Source organism: Calypte anna, chromosome 1 (assembly GCF_003957555.1).
Source record: "Calypte anna isolate BGI_N300 chromosome 1, bCalAnn1_v1.p, whole genome shotgun sequence".
In the NCBI taxonomy this organism is placed as follows: Eukaryota; Metazoa; Chordata; class Aves; order Apodiformes; family Trochilidae; genus Calypte; species Calypte anna.
The window spans coordinates 865,917-878,840 of record NC_044244.1 but is presented as its reverse complement, the minus strand read 5'-3'; the positions used below and the strand labels follow the sequence as shown (position 1 = coordinate 878,840).

Here is a 12,924-nt window from a genome sequence, read left to right as displayed (position 1 = left end):
GTTTCTTGCCTCTGTTGTCCCTTGCATAAATGTTGCCTCCAAATTCAATCAGCATCTCCACCAGATCCACATTTTTCACTTTGGCTGCATGGTGAAGGGCTTGTCTCATGAAGTTTTGGCAGCGTTGACATTTGCCCCTGAAGCCAGGAAGGAAAACAAACTCAGTCATGAAAGCCAAAGTTTGGGTCACTTGACCCAAACGTTTGATTGCAGGAAGAAAAAAAAAAAAAAAATCTGTTAAAAGAGCCAAACAAAACAGCCCAAACAGGAAACCCAACTGCTGGCCAAGTTCTTGGTGCTGGCAAGGCATGAGTTATCTCTGATTTTTCTCTATTTTCCTTGCAGAGAAAGGATTTCAGTCTGTGCTACTGGGTAAATAAACTGCTGAGTGTAAAGTTCAGAATTGCTTCCTGAATCTGGGCTGTCCAGATGATCCTTGAGGTCCCTTCCAACCTGAGATTCCAGGATTCAAAGCCAGCAAAAAGCCATTCCCAGTCATCTCCTTGTCATTCCCACTCAAGAAAAGCAGCCAGCACTTTGTTAACTATTTTCACAGAAACAGCCCAGCCCTGGGAGATGCTGCAGGTCACCAGCAGACACCACTTGCAGGATCAAGTTTTAGTTATTATTTATTTTTGGTAAGAAAGTTTGGCAGCAAAAGGTCCTTCTCATGCCCCCCTCCACAACCACTTGTATTCTATCAACTGGTTTGTTTCAGCAACCAGGTCTGGTGGGAGTTGTCCCTATGGAAAAGGGATTGGAATTACATGATCTTTGAGGGCTCTTCCAACCCAAACCATTGTGAGATTCTGAATTCAGATAACTGATTTTTAGATATGTGATCATAATGATCTGTCCTTGGAATTAACAAGGAGAAAGAGGAATTTGAGGGGAATTGATTAAATGGTGCCCAGAGCAGGGGCTGGGAACAAACTACCTTAGATTTGTCATTTTTAGACAATCAATGTTCAATGAAACAAAATTCCTGGGTCAAATCTCCTCCTGGGAAGCACAGAGAAAGAGAAGAAGCCCAACTCCAAACTCCCAGCAAGAAAAGTGGGATGTGAAACCTGGAGCACAGGACACTGACTTGAACATCCAGCCAACTCCTCTGGACCTAACACTAAGCAGCTCTCTCTGAGCTATGAAGTGACTTCATCTCTGTTTTTCTGTACAACATCCAAGCCTGACAACTCTCCCTCACACTTATCCAAAACCATACAACTCTGCTATGAGCTGAACACATGCAGAGCAGAAGATACCACTCCTGGGAAGAAGTCAAAACTTCACTTAAAGGAGCTGAAGGCTTCTGAATGCTCTTAGGGAACAACAAAACTGGATATTCACCTGGCAGGAGATGAAAAAAATTGCTACAGCATTAACCTTGTGGCTGCCATACCTGCCTTGAGCAGCAGCTTCACACAGTCCAGATGCTCCCTGGCACAAGCCACGTGTAGGGGTGTCCCAAAGTGACAGTCATGAGCCTCCAAGTTTGCACCAACATCGATGAGGAGCTGCACACACTCTGAGCTACCTTTAGAAAGAGAAGATCTGTGTTAAAAGAAGGAATTCAGCTCAAATGGGAGTGGATGTGGGTGGTGGTTTCTTCTCCCAAGTGACAGGACAAGAGGAAATGGCCTCAAGTTACTCCAGGGGAGGTTTAGGCTGGAGATTGGGAAAAATTTCTTCCCTGAAAGGGTTTTCAAGACCTGGCCTAGGATGCCCAGGGCAAGGGGGGAGTCTCCATCCCTGGAGGAGTCTAAAAGTAGATGGAGGAAAGATCCATGGAGGGACATGGGGCAGTGGTGGCCTTGGGTTAAGTTTGGACTTGATGATCTTGAAGGTCTTCTCCAACCAAACCAATTCTATGGTTTCCCATGGGGTGCTGAGATCAGCTTGAGCCACAAGCAGCCTGTTTAATATTTGGGGTGACAGCTACAAACCAGAAATGCTGATGAACTAACACAACAGACTTGCAGGACACAAGAAACTGAGCCACAGCTGCTGGCCACTGAGCTAAGAAGTCAAACAAACCCAAATTCAAGAGTTTGCACCTGAGTGGTGGAGCTGGTTCTAACTGCTCTGGGTTTGATCACCTTCAGGACCACTCCAGCTTTCCTTTTTCCAATGTTAATTACATCATCAAGCCTTAGGAAAAAGGTTTAATGAGGAAAAAAGCTAAGTGAGAGCTCACAGCTACATATTAAGTCACTACCTGTTTGTCAAAATCCTGTCTCCCACAGCTTGAAGGAAACTCTGTCCAGGATAGCAGAGAATAAAACAGTGAAGGAAAGAAGAGGTATTACATCTTAAAAAAGAGGAAACTGAGGCACAAAATGATTCAGAGACTTGGTCACAATCATCTCATGGGGACACTGGCACTCTCCCATCAAGGCTTTCCTGCCACTGAGTCCATCTAAGTGGAAGTTCAGGGAGGAATTAAATTTCAGCACCTCCCTGCTGCTCCCTCTGCTGCTCTCACAGCCATCCCTGATGCTTCCTCCTGCTCCCTATTCCAGATCCAAACATGCAGAAGAGGCTTGGATAGAGGACAGGGGATGCAGAGAGTGGCTGAGACACAGCAGCTGGGGCATCATTTGGGCCCTGCAGTTTTCTCTTATGCTCTGGACAAACCCCTCCAGCTGAAAAATACCATGAGAGGGACAAGGAACAGGACAGCAGCAGCACTGCCAACAATCCCTGGCACTTTCTTCCCACCTGAAAGCCTCCAGCAGCAGCTCTGAACCAGAGAGGGACTGGAACAGAACCACCTGGTTAAGACAGTCTCATTCCTTAGAGCAATTTCACTGAATCACACAATGGTTTGGGTTGGAAGAGACCTCATCCAGTCCCAACCCCCTGCATGGGCAGGGACACCTCCCACCAGCCCAGGGTGCTCCAAGCCCCATCCAACCTGACCTGAGACACTGCCAGGGATGGGGCAACCCCAAATTCTCTTGGGCAACCAGTTTCCAGGGTTGGGTTCAGGGGGTTGGTTGGTTGGGCTGGGGTAGGTTGGGTTGTGTAGGGTGGGTTGGTTGGGTTGGGAAGGTTGTGTGGGGTGGGTTGGGTGGGCTGGGCTGGGTTGGGTTGGGTGGGTTGGGTTGGTGGGGTTGGGAAGGAGCTTGAAGATCATCTGGTTCCAAGCCCTCTGCATCAGGGACACCTTCCACAAGTGGGTGATGGCCCAGTGGGAAGCAGTAACAGGAATCATGGAATTGGGGGTCACAGAATAATGGAATGGTTCGGGTTGGAAGGGACCTCAAAAGCTCATCCAGTTCCAACCCCCTGCATGGGCAGGGACACCTCCCACCAGCCCAGGGTGCTCCAAGCCCCATCCAACCTGACCTGAGACACTGCCAGGGATGGGGCAGCCCCAAATTCTCTTGGGCAACCAGTTCCAGGGTTTCACCCCCCTCACACTAAAGCTTTTCCTGCTACCATCTAACCTCAATCTCCCCTTTTTCAACTTAAAACCATTCCCCCACATCCTATCACCTCACACCCTTGTATAAAGACCCTCCCCAGCTTTGACTTCATCCCATCTCACCTCAGAGCAGAGGAAAAGAAAGCAAACAGCCCTCTGCTCACAAGCCCTGCTGTAGCTCAAGGTTTTCTCCTGGGGCACTGAGAACTTGGTGCTGTCTCTGCCAACCACCCCATGTCTGCCATGTGAGATAAAAACACCCAAGGCCAGGGAGAGCTTTCTCCACCCAAATAACACTTTATATTCTGTCTTCAACAGGAGCCCTGCCCACCTAAGGCTGAAAACATCTGCAAGCTGCAATGGGCTGATGAGCAGCACCAACGTAGGGTCCAGTTCAGATACTGGGCAGCTGCTTTTGTTGGGTTGGGGTTGGATTGGTGGGGTTTTTTTGACAAATAATGTCAAAATAAGACCCCAGGGGCTTACCATTCATGCAGGCTTCATGGAGAGGGGATGCAGTGTAGAGGGGAGGGTTGACCTTGGCCCCATGGGACAGCAGGACCTTCACACACTCTATGCTGCCAGAGGCACAGGCATCACAGAGGGGAGTGCTGCCATCAATGTTCCTGGCATCCACCTGCAAGGCAAGAAAAAGAAAAAAAAAACCCACAAAGTGAGGTAACTGCAAGCTGCAGGAGGAGGCAATGCCCCCTTCCTGGTATTTTTTATTTCTTTAAACTCTGGAAATATTTTGGGCTGGGGAAAAGAAGCTCCTTGGTCAGTGGCCAGCAAGTGTGCTGCCATCACCTAAAAACAATGTAGGGCACGGATGAAAACGAGAAGCGACATGGAGCTGTTGGAATGAGTCCAGAGTGGTTTCTTTTCTGTAAGGTGGGAGGTTTTTGGTGCCAGCAGATCAGGAGAGGTGATTCTCCTCCCTTTACAAAGTGTGAATTCCCTGGATGCAAAGATGCAGGGAAATGGTTGAAGGTTAAGTTACTGAAATTACATGAAAGAGATTTTTAGTGGTTGAGGTGGTGTAGGACTGATGGTTGGGCTTGGTGGGGACTTCAGGGTCCTTTCCAACCATAATGATGATTCTGTGATTCCATGAAGTTTGTTGTAGGAACTTTTGGGAGCTCAGTCTCTGAACTTCTCTCTGCTCACAGAGCTCTGCTGCATCTCTGCAGGGTTTCACCTCAGGGCAGACATTAATTTTAGTTGTTCTCAGATAAATCCTGCATCCATTGCTGGTGTCCCCACCCATAAAAAACATGGATCTGTTGGGATGAGTCCAGAGGAGGCCACAAAGATGATCCATGGGCTGGAGCAGTTCTGCCAGGAGGAGAGGCTGAGGAGCTGGGAGTGGTTGAGAACCTCCAGGGGACCTTAGAGCTGCCCCCCAATCCCTGAAGGGAACCTCCAGGAAGCGCTGCAGAGGGACTTTTCAGAAGAGTGTCCAGTGCCTAGGAGAAGGGGGAAATGGTTTGAAAGTGCAGGAGGAGAGGTTCAGGCTGGAGCTTAGGAAGAAGTTCTTCAGCGAGGAGGGTGCGAGACTTCTGGAACAGATTGCCCAGAAGAAAGTTGTGGCTGCCCCCTCCTGGAGGTGTTCAAGGCCAGGTTGGATGAGGCTTGGAGCAACCTGGCTGGATGAGAGGTGTCCCTGGGCATGGAGCTTGGAGGAGATGAGCTCTGAGCTCCCTTCCCACCTGAACCGTTCTGGGATTCTGTGATCAATATCATAACTTTAGGCTGTTATTTCCAGCATTTTATTTTTCTGTCCCTCTCCTGATGAAGGTTACAAGGGTTATGGCTGAGTAACACAACCCTCTCCCTTGTCTGCTTCACTGCAAAGCTTCATCAGCAGACTCAGCCAAGCCAAGAAGGCACATGGAGCACACATATGATCTACATCACAGCATGACAGAAACAAAAAAGTACAAAAGATCACACAGGCCCAACCCCCTGTATGGGCAGGGACACATCCCACCAGTCCAGGTTGCTCCAAGCCTCATCCAACCTGACCTTGTATTCTTCTAGGGAGGGAGCAGACACATCCTCCCTGGTGAGGGGGATTTATTCTGAGGACAGGCATGAGAAGAAAGTGAGAAGTCACAAGCTCCTCAAGGCAGCTGCCACCAGCTATATCCAAAGACTCTTTAGATGATTTTTCTTTCCATAATAAAATTAGATAAATAGAAGAAAAAGCAAAAAGGATAAATACAAATTCTCTCTGGAAGCTATGTGTCCCCTCCTCCCCTTCTGGCCTCTTGATTCAGCCCAGCTACAGATCCTTGGAACCATGGAGGTGTTGGAGGCAGTACAGAGGAAGCCCTGGAGCTGCTGGGAGGGCTGGAGCAGCTCTGCTCTGGAGCCAGGCTGAGAGAGTTGGGGGTGTTGAGGCTGGAGAAGAGAAGGCTGCAATGGGGAGACCTTAGAGGCACCTTCCAGTGCCTGAAGGGGCTCCAGGAAAGCTGGGGAGGGACTTGGGACAAGGGCCTGGAGGGATGGGAACCCTGCGAGGGGGAAGGGTTTCCAGCTGCAAGAGGGGAGATGGAGAAGGAGATCTTGGGCAGGGCAGGGAGGAAGGCAGGAGGGAGAAATTGTTTTGGGGTGAGGGTGCTGAGCTTTAGAACCAGGTTGCCCAGGAAAAGAGTCTCTGCCCCAATCCCTGGCAGTGTTCAAAGCCAGGTTGGATGGGGCTTGGAGCAATCTGGGAGGGAGGTGTCCCTGCCCAATGGCAGGGGGGTTGGAATGAGCTGAGCTTCAGTTTCTCTTCCAAGCCAACCCATTCCAGGATTCTCTTTCTTGGGGAGGGAGGGAGAAATTCTTTGGGGTGAGGGTGCTGAGCCCCTGGGTGCCCAGGTTGTCCAAGGAAGTTGTGGCTGCCCCATCCCTGGCAGTGTCTCAGGTCAGGTTGGATGGGGCTTGGAGCCCCCTGGGCTGGTGGGAGGTGTCCCTGCCCATGCAGGGGATTGGAACTGGATGAGCTTTAAGGTTCCTTCCAACCCCAAACCATTCTCTGATTCTTCAAAATTAGATTTTTAGCCAGCTTGGACTCTCAATAGTCAGTGAAGAGAGAGGGAGAGAGACAAAAATACTTCCAGGCAGATGCTGACCCCCTCTTGTAGCTCAAACACTTTCTGAAAGCCTTTGCCACCCTCAATAAACCCTGGGGTGACGACCAAGAGCTAAAGCCTCCATGGGAGAGAAATCCAGAGGCTGGAAATATTCCAGACACTGAGATCCCCAGCCTGGATCCCACCCAAACACCCACCTGGGCCCCTGCAGCCAGCAGGAGTTTGGACACACTCGGGTCTGTCCCCTCAGGCTGGCCTCGTGCAACGGGGTGATAGAGTCGTAGGTGACAGCGTTGACACAGGCTCCGTTCTCTATCAGCTGCTGCAGCTGCAGGATTTCTCCCCTCCTGGCTGCTTCATGAACTGGGGTTCGGTCAGCCCAGAAGCCTAGAGAGGAAAGAACCAAGAAACTAAGTCAGAAAATTCCCTGTACAAGTGGAGCCAACAATCTGCTAGGCTGGAGGAAAGGCAGCTGAGGAAGAGAGAGCTGGGAAGCAGGAGATTGTTCCTCAGGTTTTCCTCCCCAGAATGGGATTTTTTGGGTGTTTATTGCTGGGGGATTCCCCCTCTCAGGGTTGTTCCTAATGCTGGGTTGCCTTGAGGTTTCTGAAGTGCTGGATGGAGTTGTTAAGGTTGGAAAAGACCTCCTAAGAGCATCAAGTCCAACCATTAACCCACCAGCACCATGACAATCAATCCATGTCCTGATGTGCCATGTCCACATTTGATTTTTAAGACCTCCAGGGGATAGGGACTCCACCACTGGCCTGGGCAGCCTGGGAGCATTTAAGGAAAATTTTCCTTTATACAATCTAAACCCCTCTGGAAGTATTTGGCCCAAAAGTTTATCCCCATCCATGCTTCAACCAATGCACCCATGAGGCCCAAATTCATCCCCCAAGCTCTGAACCTGCTCAGCATGAGGAGCACTTCCTCCTGGGTTCATCTAAAACCCCTGGAAAGGGGACACCCACAGAGAGCAACTCAGACCTCCTCAAAAACCACCTTCCCAAAAAGCTGATGGAGCTCCAACAACCCAGTTTTTCAGCACCAACACCTTGACTGAGCATCCACGGGGCAAGCCTGGCTCCAGCTTTCCAGCACTATCCAACAATTCCATCTCCTTTCATGTCTGCTCTGCTTCCAAGGGAGCAAGAGTTAAAGAAGAGCTCTGCATAGCTTTATTTCAGCATGAAAAATCAGAGAACCATGGAATGGTTTGGGTTGGAAAGGGCTTTTAAAGGCTCATCTCATCCCTGCCATGGGCAGGGACACCTCCCACCAGCCCAGGGTGCTCCAAGCCCCATCCAACCTGAGCTGGAATATTCCCAGGGATGAGGCAGCCACAGCTTTTGGATGAGGCAGCCACAGCTTTTGGATGGGGCAACCTGGACCAGGGTTCCCAAAAAAGATGATGGAGCTCCAGCAACCCAGATTTTAGCACCAACACCTTGACTGAGCATCCACGGGGCAAGCCTGGCTCCAGCTTTCCAGCACTATCCAACAATTCCATCTCCTTTCATGTCTGCTCTGCTTCCAAGGGAGCAAGAGTTAAAGAAGAGCTCTGCATAGCTTTATTTCAGCATGAAAAATCAGAGAACCATGGAATGGTTTGGGTTGGAAAGGGCTTTTAAAGCTCATTCCTGCCATGGGCAGGGACACCTCCCACCAGCCCAGGGTACTCCAAGCCCCATCCAACCTGAGCTGGAATATTCCCAGGGATGAGGCAGCCACAGCTTTTGGATGGGGCAACCTGGACCAGGTTTCCCAGAAAAGCTGATGGAGCTCCAACAACCCAGTTTTCAGCACCAACACCTTGACTGAGCATCCAAGGGGCAAGCCTGGCTCCAGCTTTCCAGCACTATCCAACAATTCCATCTCCTTTGCTTCCAAGGGAGCAAAAGTTAAAGAGGAGCTCTGCATGGTTTTATTTCAGCAAGAAAAATCACAGAACCATGGAATGGTTTGGGTTGGAAAGGGCTTTTAAAGCTCATCTCATCCCTGCCATGGGCAGGGACACCTCCCACCAGCCCAGGGTGCTCCAAGCCCCATCCAACCTGAGCTGGAATATTCCCAGGGATGAGGCAGCCACAGCTTCTCTGGGAAACCTGGACCAAGGGCTCAGCACCCTGACAGCAAAGAATTTCTTCCTTACACCTCATCCAAATGTCCCTCTTCCAGTTTCAAGCCCTGGAAAAGCTTTGCCCTTGTCAAAACCTGCAAACCACAGCTCCTTAAATTCCTCCTTGCTTCTACACAATTCCTTAGCTGGAAGGTTTGACCTGAGAGCCACCAGCACTCCTAAGGATGAGGCTTCACAAGCCTGGAAAACTCCAGAGGTTATGGAGCAGGAGGGAAGGTGGAGCTGGGACCAAACTTCCCAAATCTGGGCCACAGCACTGCTCAAACCCACCCCAGGGGGATGCACCTGGTTCCTGATGCCAGCAGGGAGCAATCCCAGCCAGGAGAAATTCCCTGGAAATGTCTGTAGGTTTTTTTGGGGGGGACAGGATGGATTTCTCAGCAGCTCTGGCACCCCCAGGTGAGGTCACCCAGCAGGTGACTGGAGGTTTGGGTTCTCCAGGGTGCTGCACAGCTCCCACCCACCATCTCCTTCCAAGGGATCCCCTCTCCTCCAGCTCCCCAGTCCTCTTCAGATCACAGATCCAGGACAGCTCATGGAGGATCCAGGAGAATTCCCAATCCCCAGAAGCAGGAAGGACCCCCCCTAAGACTGGTCTCACCTTCCTCTTATCCCCTTCCTTGGCAGAGGTCACTCACCACCCCCAAAAAACATCCTACCCACCCCAAACCCATCCTGCCTACCCCAAAACCATCCTGCTCATCCTCAAAACCATCCTGGGGCCCCAAAACCATCCTTCCAATCCCCAAAACCAGCCTGTCCCCCCAAAAAACCAGCCTGTCCTCCCCAAACCACCCTGACCACCCCCAAAACCACCCTGACCACCCCCAAAACACTCCTGTCCCCCCAAAAAACATCCTGCCCGTCTCCAAAGCCACCCTGACCACCCCCAAAACCACCCTGACCACCCCCAAAACAATCCTGTCCCAAAACCACCCTGTCCCCCAAACCATCTTGTCCACCCCTAAATCATCCTTCCCACCCTTCAACCCCCCAAAAAAGTCCTACCCACCCCCAAAACCATCCTGTCCCCTTGAAAACCACCCTGACCACCCCCTAAACTACCCTGTGCCCCCAAACCATCCTTCCTATCCCCAAAACCACCCTGACCACCCCCAAAACAATCCTGTCCCCCTCAAAACTATCCTGCACAACCCCCAAATCACCCTGTCCCCCCCAAACCATCCTGCCAACCCCAAAACCATCCTTACCACTCCTCAACCACCCTTTCCATCCCCAAAACCATCCTGCCCCCCCCAAAACCACCGTCCCTCCAAACCATCCTGTCCCCCCAAAACCATCCTACCCACCCCCAAAACAATCCTGTCCCACTCAAAACAATTCTGCCCACCCCCCCAAACCATCCTTTCCATCCCCAAAACCATCCTGCCCACCCCAAAACCACTGTCCCCCCCAAACCATCCTGTCCCCCTAAAAACAAACCTGTGACCCCCCAAAACCACCCTGTCCCCCCAAAACAATCCTGTCCCCCTCAAAACAATCCTGTCCCCCCCAAAACAACCCTGTCCCCCCCAAACCATCTTTCCTACACCCAAAACCATCCTGCCTCCCCAAAACCATCCTTTCCATCCCCAAAACCACCCTGCCCACCCCCAAAAACTACCCTGTCCCCCCAAACCATCCTGCTAACCCCAAAACCACCCTGCCCACCCCCAAAACAACCCTGTCCCCCTCAAAACCACCCTGTCACCCCCAAACCATCTTTCCTACACCCAAAACCACCCTGCCTCCCCAAAACCATCCTTTCCATCCCAAAACCGTCCTTTCCATCCCCAAAACCATCCTACCCACCCCCAAAACAATCCTGTCCCCCCAAAACCATCCTACCCACCCCCCAAATCACCCTGTCCTCCCCAAACCATCTTTCCTATCCCCAAAACCATCCTGCCTCCCCAAAACCATCCTTTCCATCCCCAAAACCATCCTACCCACCCCCAAAACAACCCTGTCCCCCCCAAAACAATCCTGTCCCCCCAAAACCATCCTGCCAACCCCCAAAACAATCCTGTCCCTCTCAAACTATCCTACCCACCCCCCAAATCACCCTGTCCCCCCCAAACCATCCTGCCAACCCCAAACCCATCCTTCCCACTCAACCACCCTTTCCATTCCCAAAACAATCCTGCCCACCCCCAAAACCACCATCCCCCCCAAACCATCCTGTCCCCCCCAAAACCATCCTGCCCACCCCAAAACAATCCTGTCCCACTCAAAACAATTCTGCCCACCCCCCCCAAACCATCCTTTCCATCCTCAAAACCATCCTGCCCACCTCAAAACCACCATCCCCCCCAAACCATCCTGTCCCCCTAAAAACAAACCTGTGACCCCCCAAACCATCCTGTCCCCCCAAAACCATCCTTTCCATCCCCAAAACCACCCTGCCCACCCCCAAAACAATCATGTCCCCCCAAAACAACCCTGTCACCCCCAAACCATCTTTCTTATCCCCAAAACCACCCTGCCTCCCCAAAACCATCCTTTCCATCCCAAAACCGTCCTTTCCATCCCCAAAACCATCCTACCCACCCCCAAAACAACCCTGTCCCCCCCAAAACAACCCTGTCCCCCCAAAACCATCCTGTGCTCCCCAAAACCATCCTGCCAACCCCCAAAACAATCCTGTCCCTCTCAAAGGTATCCGACCCACCCCCCAAATCAATCCTGTCCCCCCCAAACCATCCTGCCAACCCCAAACCCATCCTTTCCATCCTCAAACCCCCCCAGACCATCCCCAGCCCCCCCAAACCCACCGATCTCTCCCCGCAGGGAATCTCCGCTCCCGGGACTCTCCATGGCCCTGGGAACTCAGCCCGAACCCGGCTCCGGCACAGCAGGACCGGGATCTGGGCCGGGATCAGGGCTGGAGAAGGGACGGGATCAGAGCCGGGATCTGGGCCGGGATCAGGGCTGGAGAAGGGACGGGATCAGAGCCGGGATCTGGGCCGGGATCTGGGCGGGATCTGGGCCGGGATCAGGGCTGGAGCTGTCTGGGATAAGACCCGGGATCAAGGCCGGGATCGGGGCTGGATCAGTCCCGGGATCAGGGCAGGATCGGTCCCGGGATCAGGGCTGGATCGGTCCCGGGATCAGGGCAGGATCTGTCCCGGGATCAGGGCAGGATCGGTCCCGGGATCAGGCCCGGATCAGGCCCGGGCTGAGGCCCCGCAGCTCCGCTCCGCCCCGGACCTGACCCGGGAACCGCCCCGGCCCAGCGGCTGCCGGGAGTTGTAGTGCCCGGGAACTGGGGGGAACTGGGAGAACTGGGGGACTGGGGGGAAGTGATAGAACTGGGGGGGAGTGGGATGGGGGGAACCGGGGGGAACTGGGAGAACTGGGGTGACTGGTGTGGTGTGAGGGGAACTGGGGGGGACTGGGGGGACTGGTGTGAGGGGGACCGGGGGGAACTGTGAGAAGTGGGGGCAACTGGTGCAACTGGCGTGGTATGAGGGGAACTGGGGGGGACTGGTGTGAGGGGGACCGGGGGGAACTGGGCGGGCTGGGGGGGGGGACTGGGGGGAACTGGAGAGACCTGGGGGTACTGGTGTGAGGGGACTGGGGGGACTGGTATGATGTGAGGGGAACTGGGGGGGGGACTGGGGCGACTGGTGTGAGGGGGACCGGGGGGGGCTGGGGGGGGGGACTGGGAGGAACTGGAGAGACCTGGGGGTACTGGTGTGAGGGGACTGGGGGTTCTGGTGTGGGTGGGAAGGGGTTACTTGGGTAGGAGGGTACTGGTGTGTGCAGGGAGGGGGAACTTGGGGTACTGGTGTGGGTGGGAGGGGGGAAATTGGGAGTACTGGTGTGAAGGGAGGGGGTACTGGGAGTACTGGTGTGGGGGGGGAAGGGAAACTGGGGCTACTGGGGTAGAGGGGGTACTGGTGTGTGCAGGGAGGGGATACTGAGGATACTGGTGTGTGCAGGGAGGGGGTACTGGAGTGGGGAGAGGGAATACTGGGGGTACTGGTGTGTGCAGGGAGGGGTACTGGGGGTACTGGTGTGAGGGAAGGGGGTGCTGGGGTGGGGGGGGGAATACTGGTGTGTGCAGGGAGGAGTACTGGGGGTACTGGAGTGAGGGGAGGGGGTACTGGAGTGGGGGGAGAGAATACTGGGGGTACTGGTGTGTGCAGGGAGGGGTACTGGAGGTACTGGTGTGTGTCCCTTCCAACCTGATAGTCTGGCAATTCAGTAGCTGGTACTTAGGTGGATTTTGTGCCCTCGGAGGTTTCTTTCACCTTGGCAAAGAAATTGAC

General features: G+C 53.1%; 1 protein-coding gene across 1 annotated transcript; it reads right to left on the bottom strand.

The window, feature by feature from the left end:
* Window positions 1-4: 4 nt before the first annotated feature.
* On the bottom strand, window positions 5-11,849 carry LOC115599513 (ankyrin repeat and SOCS box protein 13-like; the record flags this gene model as incomplete). Its single annotated transcript, XM_030463865.1, is given in 7 exon segments — window positions 5-112; window positions 115-137; window positions 1,400-1,534; window positions 3,914-4,064; window positions 6,705-6,733; window positions 6,736-6,894; window positions 11,425-11,849. Coding segments are annotated over 7 exon segments (648 nt in total), but the record flags the coding sequence as incomplete, so codon positions are not given.
* Between the last annotated feature and the right edge of the window lie 1,075 nt (window positions 11,850-12,924).